The 15,626-nt window shown below is 43.2% G+C and overlaps 1 protein-coding gene across 1 annotated transcript; it reads left to right on the forward strand.

Moving 5' to 3' along the window:
- The first annotated feature begins 13,873 nt into the window (after window positions 1-13,873).
- Window positions 13,874-15,626, forward strand: LOC111074027 (splicing factor U2AF 50 kDa subunit). The gene is given in 3 exon segments (XM_022366648.2): window positions 13,874-13,956; window positions 14,037-14,945; window positions 14,947-15,626. Coding segments are annotated over 2 exon segments (1,470 nt in total). The 5' UTR covers window positions 13,874-13,956; window positions 14,037-14,105; the 3' UTR covers window positions 15,577-15,626.

The raw sequence follows: 15,626 nt of genomic DNA on the forward strand, positions 1-15,626 counted from the left end.
TCCCCAAAATGTTTCCCATATCTTGGGCTCTGCAGAGGTCCTACACATGCCGCATGCCGCATCCCCCCCATCACCCACATTCTGCATTCCATTCTCCACTCACCATAGCCATAACAATTTTCCCCTCGAACATCAACATTTGATGCGATTTTAATTTTGGTGCCCGAGCAGTGGAGCCATTTTCCAATTTGATGGCTCGCTCTCACCTGGATGTATGGATGGATGGGTATGGTTCGCGTACAATCCATAAAATGGCATAAGGGCAAATAAATATTTGAAATAGTCATAAATATTCGTTGATTATATGGGTCTGCTGGAAAGAGGGGGGACGGGGCTGGTAGGCCAAAAGGAAGACCTTTTAATTAAGGCAATAAAACGGAAATCGACCACGTAACCTAAGGAAAACATAAACTTTACATTAAATCCACTTAATGTTCGAACAAAGTGCCGTGAATGTCTTCTTTATCGCCACGTGCCACAGGGTCTGAGGAGTCGACTGCCCCATATCCGCCCCTCTCCTGTGGGAATGTTGATTTTACGTTCGTGTCCCTGTCATGGCAACCACTGTAGCACGGGGCACGGGCCATGGTTTTTTGGAGTGGGGGATAGAGCAGCGATATGACCTGGACCTGGCTTATAACTCAAACAGCCCGCGCCTTCGCCTTTGCGCAGCCATATCGTCTGTCTGTGTCCTGAATGACTGGCTAACCTCTGACCCACCACCTTCCCCACGCAACTCATCATATTTGATTTTTATTAGCCTTGCATCTTGAGACAGAGAGAGAGAGAGAGAGAGAGGGGGGAGCAATGAAGAGTGCTCTCTTCTGGTCGCCTTTGGCGCTTTGCCTTTTTCCGCTCCTTCCCGCCTAGTATTCTTCAGAATGCCTTTCCTCTGCCTCTGCCTCTCTTCATCATCATCATCATCATCATGAGTCCCATCATCAGGTGCTCCTGCTGCTGTCCTTCTGGCCATAAAAACATTTAGTCCCTACGCGAAGATTGTCCGCTGTCCGTTCGCAATGTTGATGTAAGTATAAATTAAATATTTCGTGCATTAACGCTCGAGTGTTTATTTTTGCCTCAGGGACCGACGACACAACCGAATGACTACCAGGAGGGGGTGGGGAGCGGGGGAGAACTCATTAAATTAGCAATGTCGAATGTCGATTGTAATCCACCAACACACTCCCCCAACCCCCCACAGTTGCATTCGTTTTGCCTAGAACGTACTCGTTCTATCCTCATGAATTATTCAGCAAACGAAAAAAAGGGACAACCACTCTGCAGGCACCGTCCCCCTATCCCCATCCATCCATCTATTATCTCCATTCGAGTCATTGAATGAAAAGTAACTCAGGCTTGTACCTGAGTACAGGTATGCAATACAAGCAGGAAGCGGTCAAGAGTCTGAGGGGCAGCAAGCCCCCCCCCTGTCAGGCGTCTGCTGCTGGTTTGGCCTCTCTGACTTTTCATGACCCAATGACACTCTGACTAATTGAAAACTGTCAAATTGCATCTCAAAATGCTGTTGCCTCTGCAACAGACACTGCCCGCCCGCCTGCCTGCCCCTTCCCTTCAGTCATCTTTGGTGGCTTTTCTTAATTGAATTAGCTCATTAGCCGTAAATATCTGTACTATCTATCTATCTATCTATCTATCTGTCTGTCTGTCTGTTGGGTTTTACCCAAATATTTCCAACATTTTTCAATGTGTCTGTTTTTGGTCAAATGTCATTTGGCACACACAAAACATTGCCTTTGGAGCAGGAAGGTCCTGATCTCTCTTCTCTGCTGTTTGCAGGGATTTATTAATGACATTTGGCGTTGAGGTTAACACGCATTTAATTTCTTTGAAATCTCTGCTCAAAATCCTACTCTGAATGTCAGCAATTTGTGCATTGTGACAGACAAATAGACAGACAGACAGACAGGTCGGTCGGTCGGTCGGTAGAGAATTCGTGCCAGAGAGATTTACTGTCTTTTGGGTTTATTTGTGAATGCTGTTAGGAATCATAATTAATAGCTCACAAAATGTTGTGTGCAGCTGTCAAGCGTTGGCAATTTAATTGATTTAAATATAAGCCAAAGCCAATTGGAAGCACTTTCATATGAATTAAATGGTATAATAGAGCTTAAACTGATTGAGTGAAGGAGCTTGGATTACCTTGGAGGATTGGCAATGTTTTAGCCAGATTGCATCAACGATTTAAACAAAAGAAATCGATAAAAGAGCATCAAAGATATTATTTTCTACAGAAAATACTCTAGAAAAAAACCCCTCCATAATGGAAATGAATCATTTTATATGACATTTGAAGCCACAAATAGCAACATTAACTGAAAGATGCCAATCAAAATTTCTACGTAAATCCAGTATTTGAAAGGTCAACTCTTCATTAGAAAAGTTTCATTAGATTTCATGAAACAATTCCAATCACAAATGGAAACTCCGTTTTCATCAGTGCGATTACAGGGCATAAATAACTCTGGATAAACCAAACCACACACAAGCAGTCGAAATATTTTCCAGAATTTCGTCAGGCTATCAACTTGAATTAAGGGACTGCATTTTCCCATAGAAAAAAAAAAACACATGAAAATCTGTTTTCTGTTTCGCATTTTTTATATAAATGGACTCCTCCCTTTGATTGCCATTTTGTGGATTATCTTTTGGGGCTCTTTTCTCCCTATGCCTTTCTCTGCGATTCTCTGGTTGAGGAATCCTCCAACCTTTCAGTGGTTGTGTGTTTGTGTGCTTTGTGGGCGTGGCGGGGGGCCCATAACTGATGATGATGATTCCATTTGCGGTTTGAATAATTTTCATAATTTAAATAACAGCCCGAAGAGCGAACGGCTTCGAAGACAGACAGACAGATAGATAGTCAGTCACTCACTTCAGTCAGTGGATTGGGGTGCAGGACTCCTTCTTCTTCTACTTCTTCCAGCAGCTCGAGAAAAAGAGAGAGGGAGGAGAGAGAGAGAGAGAGTGTAAATCACAGAGAGAAAGTGAAATGATAAATGCTGCAACGACTTGTTACGCATAAATTTTGGCGTCAAACAAGGGGGGAGGGAAGGATGAGGATTGCCTGTATCTGTGTGTGTGTGTGTGTGGGGGGGGGGGGCACAGTGGAGCTTCTGCTTCAGTGGTCTCAGTTGACGTCATGTGTGGCAAACAAGTCGACTCCTCGGACTATGCCACACTTTCCCTCACTTTGAGGCAAACACAATATTTCATTACATTTACATATTTTCACTCAATTTTCATATTTTCTCATTCACACACAGGCAGGCTGTGTGCCAAGAGGCAGTGGCATGCGGCAATTGGCAAGGGGAAAGGGTAGGGAAGTATATGGATGGGGGCTTCTGTTATTTCGTGTCCTTGCGCGGGCCCTACGTTTCCTGCGCCTTTTGTTTCCATTTTATGGTAATGCTCTGCAGTTTGCTATGCCCCCAACGCCCAGTATGTCATTTCCTTCACACACACACACACACATACACATACACATACCATACACACATACACACAGAGTGTGACGCTCTCAAGTGTTCGGTTCATTCGTTCGCTCTCGTCCTCGCATTTCGTATGTCAGCATTTTAAATAGGCTTTTCATGTTCGAATTTTATTGTATTTTTTACGCCTTTGCATTTGCAGCGCTCCGCTCCTGCTCCTGCTACCTCCCCCTGCATGTGGCAGTGGCAAGTGGCATTGCCATGGCCGTAGGCTACATAAAATTCCGCAAGTTGTATGCAAAATTCAGAACAGGCGCCTCTCATCCTCATCCGCCGCCGCGGCAGCTCTTTGGCCTTTGACTTTATTAAATACAAATATTTTCATTGCGCGAGACAATTGTTTGGCCTCCGACTGTCTGTGTCTCTATCTCTTTTTGCCTGTATGTCCCTCTGGCACTTTGTGTCCATCCTTTCCTCCCATTTTCTGTGTGTGGACCGTCGCATAGCTTGAGCAAAGTCTACAGAAGTCAAGGACAACACATTCTCCACATGGGGAAAATATCAGGAGCAAACACTTACGGAGAGAAAAGTCATGTAAATGAAGAGTTTCTCCTGGCTCTTGTTAATCGAAATTTATCGATAAGCATACGACCCACATATCTCTATAGAAATATAAGCAAGAAAAGTACACAGGAAAATGCATATTTAAACGGGGAATTTTCATTTGTTTCACCTATATATTGTAGGCCAGAAGGGATCCAGAAGGGATGTATTATCCCTACTGCTGCAGTGCATTTAAAGTTCGTTATCCTTGCCGGACATTTGGCCCCCACGCACAAAAGTTATCCCCAAATCCTGAGCCGTTGTTCTGCTCTCTGTTTGTATTTAAAACAAATAATAAAATGCCTAAAGGCTTTCTCAGTAAATTCAATCATTCGGCATCGGGATGACATCACAACAAAATAAACTTTAATTCACTCTCTTTCGCACTTCCCTCAATTCCACTTTCGCAGTCGAAGAATCATTCTCATTCCGTAGTCGCCACTTAAATAACCTACATTGAGAAAAGTACCTTGATTTAGTAGTTCTTAAACAGCTCAGGTGGTTGTTAGCTACTGGTCCTTTGATTTAAATTTAAGTGTAGCCATTGGATGCTCAGTGATCTTTTCTCTGGCCATTCCATAACTTGATGCGAATTAAACCAATATGTATTAGAAATATTTATGTATACATATTTGAAGCATCGAATGGGCCTCCTAAGAGCTAACCTCATTTGTTCATTGATTATCACTGGGCTGCAAGCATCTCTACAGAATTGATGGCCGTATAATCCTTTTCTAGGGTAACAGTGAGTGTTGTATTTATAGAAGTACGGTTTCGGGTTCAACTACACGGTAGCATTTAGCGTTTCCGCGTGTATTTCCATTTTGCATTTCATTCGCACAGCAGTTGCTGTCCTCTTCTTCTCTTTAGCCAGCTTTTTGTCGCTCTTTCTCTCTGTAAGCCTCTGTATATCTCGCCTCTCGCGTGTGCGGACAGTTTGTTTGGAAATTTAAATACGAAAATATCGCAGGCGGCGAGATTGAGAGGCGATGGAGTGACAGAAGGCAGCCGGAGAGAGCAGAACGGAGTGCATAGACTTTGTTTTTTTTTGGTTTTATTTTATCCCTCGCCCATTACCCCCTCGTTACATAATTGGCCCCACTGGCTGATATTTATGCTGTTGCTGATGTTCCTGCGGCTCCTGACACAATGGACTTTGCTTTCTGCCAGCGCAATCCCACCACCGCAACCGTCTGCCACGTCCTGCACATTCTCGCTGCACAGGATTCCAATCCGTTAACTCGCTTTCCAGCACTACTTCCGCTGCTGCACTTGCCTGAAGCACTTTCCCTCGCCCTCGCAGCCATTGCTGATTTCTTGGTCAGCGTTGAAGGATTTGAAGGGCGCTTTAGTTAACCTCTTGTGAACCCGCTTTACCTCAAGAGTATTCAATGGCTTTTGTGGATTCCCAGTTGCATTTCTGGGACTACAAGATTACCGAAACCATTGGGGAAGTGGAATAATATACAAGTTACCTGTTTCCGTTCACATATCAAATCGAATACAGGTATTAGCTAGCACATATTGAATAGGTAGTTATGGCCAGAGATATATATTAAAAGATGCTTTCAGATTCCACTGGAATTTCCTCTTATTTTCTGCATTTGATCCGAAAACGTCACGTACGCTAATTGGTCGGAAAAATCCCAAACAATTGACCCAAAGAACAAAAGGTGTGTTCCGATTCTCTCGCCCACACACATCTATTTCCATTTTGACTTCCACTTATCCCTACCCCCCAGAGGCAGCACTTCCTATTTTCTCTGTCGCGTTACTGAGAGAAAGAGAGGGACGAGAGAGACGTCCCGTGAGTGAATGAGAGGAACCCCAGAGATATGATCGGAATTGGCACTCGGACAGTGAAATTTGTGCCTAATTTGAGACCTCAGTGGGGGGGCAGGCAGCATTACAGCGTGTGCGCTACCTACCTCCCCTCCGCTGTGGCACACATCCGCATAGACCAGCTCCTTTTATGCCACTATCCTACTACCGTTCATGCCACGACCCTCGTTTGATGCCATGTAACATCTAAACAAAAGATTAGCTGCACTCTCCAGAGAGAGATAGAAAGAGAGGCATAGGGACCGGGCTGGACTGGACCGGACCACACAATGGAAATGACACGAACTGCAGTCAACGAGCGGCATAGAGAGGATGAGGGACATGTTGCACGCGCTTAATGGCAGCAATAGGAGGCAAAGAGCAGCGTTGCCGCAACGTGGCTGCAAACTGGACAAAAACAATTGTCAACAGACGTGGAAAACGTGACCAACGAATTTTACGCACAATTTCACTTTATGCCAAGTGGCTACCCGATGTTTCCTCCTTCTCCCTCCTGCCCCTACTATACAAAAGCCGGGAGACCCTTTGACAATCTCTCTATCTCTCTCTCTTTCGCTCTCTCTCTCTCTTTGTCTCTTTCTCGCTCTATTCTTTCAACATTTATGGTTTAGCCTGCGCCTGCGCCTCCCCCGATCCTATCTTTCATGTCCATTTGGGAAATCCAATTAGCCATTCGAGGACGGTGACGGCGACGACTCCGTGTGGCCCCTAAACCTCTCTGTGGAATCGTTGGACCAGGAAACGTTGAACAGTACTTCCTTTCGATCAACAAATGAATCATTTGTGTTCCCTTCATTTACCTTTGGCTTTGATTTATGCAACACTTTCCATCCGCTAATCGGTAATGTAAATCCATCGTCTATGCTGCCAGGCACTTTGTTGCAATTTTCTTGGCAAGGGACTGGGCAGCGCTTCCTTCCAGCGCTTGTCGTCGATAATTGCTTTGGTCGTAGGCGTATTCAGTCAGCCGCAAAACCGGGAAAAAAAACACATGGTCAAGCGTCTTGAAGTTCATTCACATCTGTGAGGGATTGTGCAGCAGAAGGAAGGCGTCCGTCCACCCAGTGGAGAGATGTGTGGCAGGAATGTGGCGAGGTGTTGCAGGAATTTAAAGATATAAAAATAGTTTAAGAAATTCCTCTCTAGTCTCATGTACATACATATGTATGTATAAGTTTTATATCGATTTATGTGCATGCCATGTGTAAAATATTATCCTCAAAACATGTTATGTTAACTAAAAATAATCACATCACATTTTCAAAATAAAACAACTTCCATCTTTTCCAAGAAGAGCTTTCAACTTACGTTTCCATTGCAAATGTCGGCCACCCCCCTTCGCCATCGACGAACACATGTTTCCCCATTAGCCAATAGAAGAGAAGAAAATGAAATGAAAACGAAAAGCAAGAAAAGTTTCACTTGATGCGATGACCGTCCGTCCATCCGTTGGGGTCTCTCTCGTTTCACATTTCAGACAATGAGATGTTGCTTTTGTGTCGCTTGCTCTTGCTCTTGTTGTTGTAGTTGTTGTTGTTGTTGCTGTTAATGATGATGTTGACACAACTTGTTAACAGAATAATTTATGCGACACCGACTGTCGCACTGGCAGAACTGTCACTGCCTCTGTCCGAACGGAATGCTTTAAAAAGTTTGGTGGCATGGCGAATCTATTGCATATTTAATGATGCCACACGGCTAGAGTGGCATTCTATCCTACGTTCCGGATACGCGTGCTGAAACTGGAGATCAAATTAAGCTCCAGAGGAGACATTGCCGGGGAAAGGTTGAGTACAGAGCCCCAGCCAGACCCAGACCCAGACCCAGGTCCCGGACTCAGACCCCACCAGAGCCAGATGGACGACTTTCAGGCAGTGTTTCTTGTCATTTGTCAATGTCGCCTCGTCAGTTGCAAGATTTTTAGCCAAGCTGCAGAGACAGAGACATGTCCAGAGACACACACAGAGAGAGAGAGAGAGAGAGAGTTTCCCCTTTTGAGCTACGGATTCCACAGAGTGTAAAAAATGATAAACGCATTCGCTTATGATGTGTAGAGCCATCATAAATCATATTCATCCGAGTTGTACTCTCTGCCACTGAGGCACTGCCACTGCCACTGCCGGGCACTGCCACAAATTTGTGCCTTGGCCAAGAGATCATGAGGTCACACACAGCCCAGATAGATGCTGCTGCCACAGCCATACTCCCGTACTGCAGAGTGCAGAGGTTGCCACGCGACAACGTTTAGACAAACAAGTGTCGGTTTTGGATGATGGAGAGACAGCGGGTCCCACCTAGGAGTTTGCTCTGAAAACTCTCTACAAACTAGTGCGGGTGGGGCACATAAATGTTGCCACACAGCTCTGATGCATCTGTCCGTCTGGTCAAAGTGGAAGTTGTAGGGAAAAGGGAAAATGTGGCTAAAAATTGGATGAATGGGCAGACGCACAAAGAGAGTTCTTAAAGCTAAAGGTCAGACTATTGAAAACTCATAACTGGAGTAAACTTTGAGAGCGTATCCTGAGGTTTCCTAACCTCTTGAACTCTTCAACTCTTTCTGTGGTACAAAAAACATTCATTGCTAATCTTTGGCAATGTTATACTATTTCCTTAAAGCTTTAAATTCTTGCCCATATAAGTAATACTATCCTTAAGTATTTTATGGAAATATCGTCACTCATTTCCTCTAACTTTATTCTTTGCCCATCAAAGTTTCACTTCATTTGAGCTTTGAAATAAATATTTAAATTAAATTTTATGTAAATTTATAAACAAAAAAAATTCCGTTTTGTTGCATTGATATAAATTGATATAAATGTGGGGGAATAAGTAATGGAGAATAGAGAATAATAATGTGTTCAGCATGTCACTGAAAAAAAGGGCGGAGCATGTTGGTCAGGGGAATGCAACGGTGTTGGGGACGTTAAGCTTAAAGTAAACAATCGACTGGTCAATCCTCCTAATCCTATTCCTTTTCCAATTCCTTCTCCTCCTCCTTCTCCTTCTTCAACCCCTCTGGTCGGATGCCACTTATGAAATTGAATGTAAACAAACTGAGTGTTCGACGCGTTGACATTACTCGCTTCTCCCCTTTCTACTTTCAGTGCTCGAGTCTCGTCCACCCCCACAAACCCTCTCAGAGTCAATGTCTGAGTCTTTACCCCGCATTCATTCTTCTTTACCACATTCTCCCCACCGCCTAGCCGTCTGGCATACATACATATGTACTTATATCGGGCGCCAGGCAGGCAATTAACGTTGCGATTGTCATAAATTTAACAACACAACCCACAACCAACCAACCAGCCAACCAATGCACAGATTATTAAACATTCATTAAATAAATTACACCAGAAAATGCATAAATTCTGAATTGATTTTGAATGCAAGGAAATGGCATTCCTCTCGCTCGTTTTCCTTCCCCTCTTTGCCTGAAGTAAGAACAAAGCTAAAGTTATCTGCTTATTGAATTATAACCGATTTCTTGGGTGAAAGAATGGCCCAGGGGGTAAAAACAAAAACATAAATTCCTGCAGTTCAGGGCAAAGAGTCTTGCATTGAAATCAATTTCAGAAAAGCGTTCAAGGGTTAAGTCTTGGTTGCAGAGTGGGGGAGAAGCATTCTGGGGTTAAATTTCAGTCAAAAGAAACGGCAAGGAAGATGTATTCCAGGGTTAAAGGGGCAGCAAATAAATTTTGTAAATGCAACAAAAGTGGGGGAGACACTGAAGTGGAAAACCCCCAAAAGGGAAAAGTTTGTTAGTGTGCGGAGGGTGGGAAATGTATAGATTTTATGGCATTTGTGGCTTGTCGTCTGGCAGGGGTTGCATGAATATAGCTCTAAGGGGAATGTTGCTGCAGCGGCATATGTAAGCACTAGCCAGCCATAACAAGCAAATCGAATAGTTATTGAAATTTCCACATAAAATATTGGAGCAGCCATCTAAAAAGGGACGGGGGGAAAACAGAGGGCTGGAATTTCTCAATCTCTTCATCTTTGAGATTTTCGCTTTGTGTTCGGGTTTAATTTGGAAAAAATATTAGCTTAAGATAATGAAAATTTAGCTGACGGGGGAATGCAATAAAAAGTTCAACTTATCTCCATTTCCCTATACAATAGATTATTTCCTGTCTCGCGTTTTGACAATTCGGCAGAGAATATTCATTAGGATTATTCCATTTTTTCACCCACCAAACGTGGGAGATAAAGAAAGTATCTTCGTTGAAAAGACAGACCGAGAAAAGGCAGTATCGTTCTTCAGTATTTTTGTATTTTTGGAAATAAAAGCACAACCTCTTGAAACGAAATGACGAAGAATGAAGTGAATGTCAACGTCCTACCACTGTCCTGTCCTGCCCCTATTCTCTGCCTTACCCCACTCAAAAAACAAAAACCAGACCCAACTGAATTTATATATATAGTATGTACATATATTTGATGGCACTGCTGACAATTTATGATGCAAATTCCTCACCCAAAAACTCAAGAATGACAGAGGATGCGACACACACACACAGTTGTGGGGTGTGGGGGTCGGCCTCCGACAAATTGTCGAGAAATTGCATAAAAATACGAGAGAGAGAAAAAGGACACAAAAAAAGCTACACACAAATTGTTATGCTGAAAAATCTGTAATCTGAAGTAGTTGCGGATGCACTCGAGAGATATTTATGGAGGGGGTACAAGAGAAATCATAAAAGAGAAACGTAGGGAATTTCTGTTATTGGGATTGAAATATTTTGATACCCTAGGTGGATGCAAACTATGAGAGTGTTCGATTTTGATTGAAATTTCTTTGAGATATAAAGAAACCCTTTTCATTAATCTTCAGGAATTTATTACAAGGGCATAATTATCAGATTTGGTAAATAAATATATAAATGTATAGGTTTTAAAATTTTATTTTTTTTTAAAAGGTATACACATTTATAGTGTATTAAAAAAACAGCTAAAATGCCAAATAAATGTATGCAAAAATCTTCAGTGTGCTGCTTTTATGTCCACCATCAGATTTTTCTCCCCCATTTATGATTTTTTTGGTTTTGTTTTATGTGTTTCTGTTGATTCATCAGAAAATAAATTGAAATATTTCTCTGTTGACAGAAGCATAGTTTTTGTTGCTGTTTGTTTCCATTTGATGATTTATTTAATTTACTAAAACTAACACAAAATATTGAACAGGCATGCTCTTCGACGTGTTTTGATAATAAAATCACGTTCACACGCTTACGGCCACAAATCAATTGGTGGCTAGAGTCCCCAGGCCCCACTGATACCTCTTCTATCGAGTGGGAAACCACCAAAAAGTGAATCCAACCTACATTTCATTATAAAAATAATTCCTCTTTTTTTTTTGAATCTTTTTGAGGACCCAAATTCGTGGAACTGCCTACCGCTCTCCCGTTCTCTCCTTCTCACACTCATTTTTCACCCCACAAATCAGTTTATTAGCAGCCTCGGGGTTCGTTGGTCAATATCAATCTATCCCCACTGATTCATTTTGGGCCAGTCCATTCTGTCCATCCCATTCAACGTGTGCGGTCACAATATCCCCTCTACATTTGCCTATTTTTCTGAACCACATATCCCACATTTCCCCCCTCTCTACCATCATCTATCCTCTGCTCTCTTTCTGTTTAATATGCCACATCATTTCAGCAATGAAAACAAACTGTTTTTGTAGCAAAATATTTATGGACATTCAAAACAAATAAATATGGAAAAATGGCAATTTTCAATAGTCGTTGTGGCGTCATCTGTTGGCTAACCGCAACAAAGAGCGGAGGTCTATATCCCAGGGAATAGTTAGAGGGGTGGGATCTCATTAATGAAGCTGAAATACGAGCCAAGAAGTGAAGTGTGAATCGTGCGAATCGAATCGAACCATAGAAATGCCGTGGATGGGGGGGCTTCCGGATTGAGGGAGGGCATAGTAAAATCGAATGTATTATTGAATATACGAGTGTGTTGCATATAATCGTATTTCAACAGTTGCAGAATGTGTGTACAACATCGTAAATTTAAGAATTTTATGGAATTTTACACTAAAAATGTGAAATTTACAAGTTTCAAAAATTTCAGAAGTATCAAAGTACACGAATTATAATAATCATGCGTTTCATATAACATCATTTAATGTTTATATATTTGTTGTAAATTAATTAAATCAAAAGCGTTGCTCACTTTATACTGCAGACATATTTCAGGTCTTCCAAATTTTAGTTAGGATTATTCCGAAGAAAAGTGGGCTGTAAAATTAAGAATTTATCTTTATGATTTTCATATAGGAACTTAATTATAATATAAAAATATAATATATAATAAAATAAATAATATAATATTTAATGTAATATATAATATAATGTATAAATGTGAACAATATATCAGAACATCAAATAAAATAAAAACTTTAGAATCATAAATAAGAACGGATACCGATACACTTATTCCATATAATAGATTTTAAAGTCAGAAACCCTATGGTCACACTTATTTAAAGTGAAACTTGCTGACATAGTGTTGAAAAACTTTCGCCCGTGGTAAGGAGAGAAATTGTTTTGATCGAAACAGCTTCTAGTGTTGTAGAACTTTCCACAACACTGCTCGAGAAGTTATATTCCGTTCGAATTGAAGCCCCTTCCTATTTTTGGTGTTTCTTTTACCTTTTGTCTGTATGTTTTTCTCTTTTGTTGCTCTGCCTCTAAGGTAATTTTTCCATTCGGCCAAAAACAGACCGCCTCCAAAACAATATTCCACAATCTGTTATGAATTTTTATTGAGTTGTTGAGAAATTAATTTATTGCCAACGTGTGCTGGATGGATTCCTCAAATGATGAGAACCGATCAAAAAACGTACAGAATACAGAATCGGGGGCATGTGCTGCAGTGTAGTTACCTCATCTTCAACCTCATGAAATGGTGGTGCATGTTGGATTCCGGCAGGGGGTGGGCGGAGGGGAGCATTCACTGCCTGAATTTAAATGGACAAATTAATTGCGTGTTTTTGTCAGTGTCTGTTGTGTGTGTGTGTGTCTGTGGACAGGTTCTGGCCTGGCCATTTGCAACAAAAACAAGGCAACAAAATCCTCGAACAAAGAATTAATTGGTTTTTGGACACTGGATGAAATATATTTAATTTGGAGTCTTAATGCCGGACAGAGATTGCATTTGCATCCCATATAGATCCCTGAAGATCTCATCTCCATTATCGTTTCTGTGTGTGCCATCAAATAGCCATTAAACAGTCGACCATCATCCTGAAAGGATCGCACAGCAGACCTCAGGCAATTTATTTCGATGGTGATTGAGTATCGCTTTGGCGGGACATAAATTATCACACGATTCACGAGGGTTCGGGCTAAAAGTATAGGCGCTATTCCATCTATAAAGAATTCCTCGATCGATCCCCTCTTCATTATGCCAGATCCTCGTTCGAGTTGACAGTTTTATTGTGTCGCCTTTATGTGAATTAATTGAGTCGCATCGGAACCCAATGAAGTTGTGTCTTTCCAAGGAATGTCGCTGGACGCTCTACCTTCTCTCTGCTGTTGCTGCTTGCCCTGCCCCCTGGGGCAAGAGATAGGCCGGACCACACATTGCGAGAGCCAACATTCTTCTCTCAATCTCTCTAACAAATTGGCTATTTTCATGCCACGGCTACGGCTGGCTGCTGCCTGACTGTGCCTGCGGGTGCGAGCCGATTGCCAATTAATTATAATTGATTAGCGGATATTAAATGAAATTATGAAAACGTTGAAGCCATGATGAAACGATAATGATGATGATTATTCGCTGATAAAGCACCCGCAGATACGTTTTCTGGATATATTTCCATACACAAAAAAACGACTTAATTGTCGTTTAAATTGGTTAAAGATATTTCTTAATCGATTTAGAAAAAGAAAATATCTCTGATTCATATTTTTATCAATAGTTTTATTTAGCCACAACCCTGACCGTTAGCTACAACTCTGCCCCACTTGCAACCCTGTCTTCTCTCTCTGCTCTCTCTATGTAGAAAAGTGCTTATCATTGCGAAAGCTGTCAAACGCAAGAAAGAAAGGTAAAAAGTAAATATTCTTTTGCTTTTTAACGTGTACGATTTTTCATCGTTTTTTTCATTGGAAATCTTCCAATTGTCAGCAAAAAGTCCTGTGGTTTACCAGCGCATTAAGAGAAACAAACAGAGAGTGGGGAGAGAGCGAAATATCAATGGGTGGTGGTCGGAAAAGTGAAAAGCGCCTGTCGCGTAAAAATCGCAGTGGAAGTAAGCCGAAAAATACGGTTTCCTGCTATACGCGTCCTCGGTCCAGAAATCGTTCACGCTCCAAAGATCGCTCACGCTCCCGTTCCCGCTCTCGTTCCCGCTCCCGCTACCATTCCAATCGTTCAGCTGCCATTTTTCAGAACAAGTCAACAAAACGCCGTCGCGGCACCAGCCTGTGGGATGTGCCGCCCGTGGGCTATGCCCATGTGACGCCAATGCAATACAAGGCCATGCAGGCCAGCGGTCAGATCTCGGCGCGCATTTTGTCGGACACACAGCCGTCAGCGGACACGGCGGCCATTGCAATGGTGACGCGACAGGCGCGACGCCTCTACGTGGGCAACATCCCATTTGGCGTCACCGAGGAGGAGATGATGGCGTTCTTCAATCAGCAGTTCCTGCTGGTCGGCGACGACTGCGGCGGGGAGCTCACTCTCGATGGCAAGGCGGTGCTGTCGTGCCAGGCGAATCTGGACAAGAATTTTGCCTTCGTCGAGTTCCGTTCGATGCAGGAGGCCACGCTGGCGACCAACTTTGATGGCATCTCGTTCCGTGGACAGGTGTTGAAGATACGACGGCCACACGACTACCATCCGGTTGGTAATGCTGGCATTGGCGTTGGCATCGATGCCATGCGAGGCTGTGCCTCGTCGGCATCATTTCTGGTTGGAAAATCGCTGCTCTCTGTGGCCACTACCGTTCCAGGTGCACTGAGCAGCCAGGCAGTGCCAAATCTCGTTCCCGATTCGCCGCACAAGATCTACATTGGGGGTTTGCCCAACCTGCCTGAACGAGGCACAGATCAAGGAGCTGCTGCTGTCCTTTGGCCTGTTGCGTGGCTTTAATCTGGTCAAGGACCCCAGCACGAGCCTCAGCAAGGGATACGCCTTCTTCGAGTACATCGATCCATCGCTCACGGAGCAGGTCATTGCCAGCCTCAATGGCATGCAGCTGGGGGATCGCCGCCTCATCGTTCAGCGCTCCATTCCCGGCGGTCGCTACTCGAGCACCCAGCAGATTCCCATTCAAGTGCCTGGCATAGTGGCGACATCCTTCGCAGCAGCCACCACGGGACTGAACAATGCCACCCAAGTGCTGTGCCTCCTCAATATGGTGCTGCCGGAGGAGCTGTTGGACAGCGAGGAGTACGAGGACATACGCACCGACATCGAGCAGGAGTGCAGCAAATACGGCGAGGTTCTTAGTCTCAAGATACCACGGCCCCACGGTGTGAGCGTAGACGGAGGCGCAGGCACTGGCACTCCGCCCAAAGGCTGTGGCAAGGTGTATGTCCATTTCAGCACCATCGAGGATAGCGAAAAGGCTCTGGGTGCCCTGAGTGGCCGCAAATTTAGCGGCCGCATTGTCATTGGTTCATTTTTCGATCGGGACAAATATCTGTCAGATGATTTTTGATTTTTCATTAGAGTTTGCTTTTTGCAATTTTTAATTTAATATAATAAATA

This window comes from Drosophila obscura, unplaced genomic scaffold, assembly GCF_018151105.1.
Source record: "Drosophila obscura isolate BZ-5 IFL unplaced genomic scaffold, ASM1815110v1 contig_186, whole genome shotgun sequence".
Taxonomy (NCBI): domain Eukaryota; kingdom Metazoa; phylum Arthropoda; class Insecta; order Diptera; family Drosophilidae; genus Drosophila; species Drosophila obscura.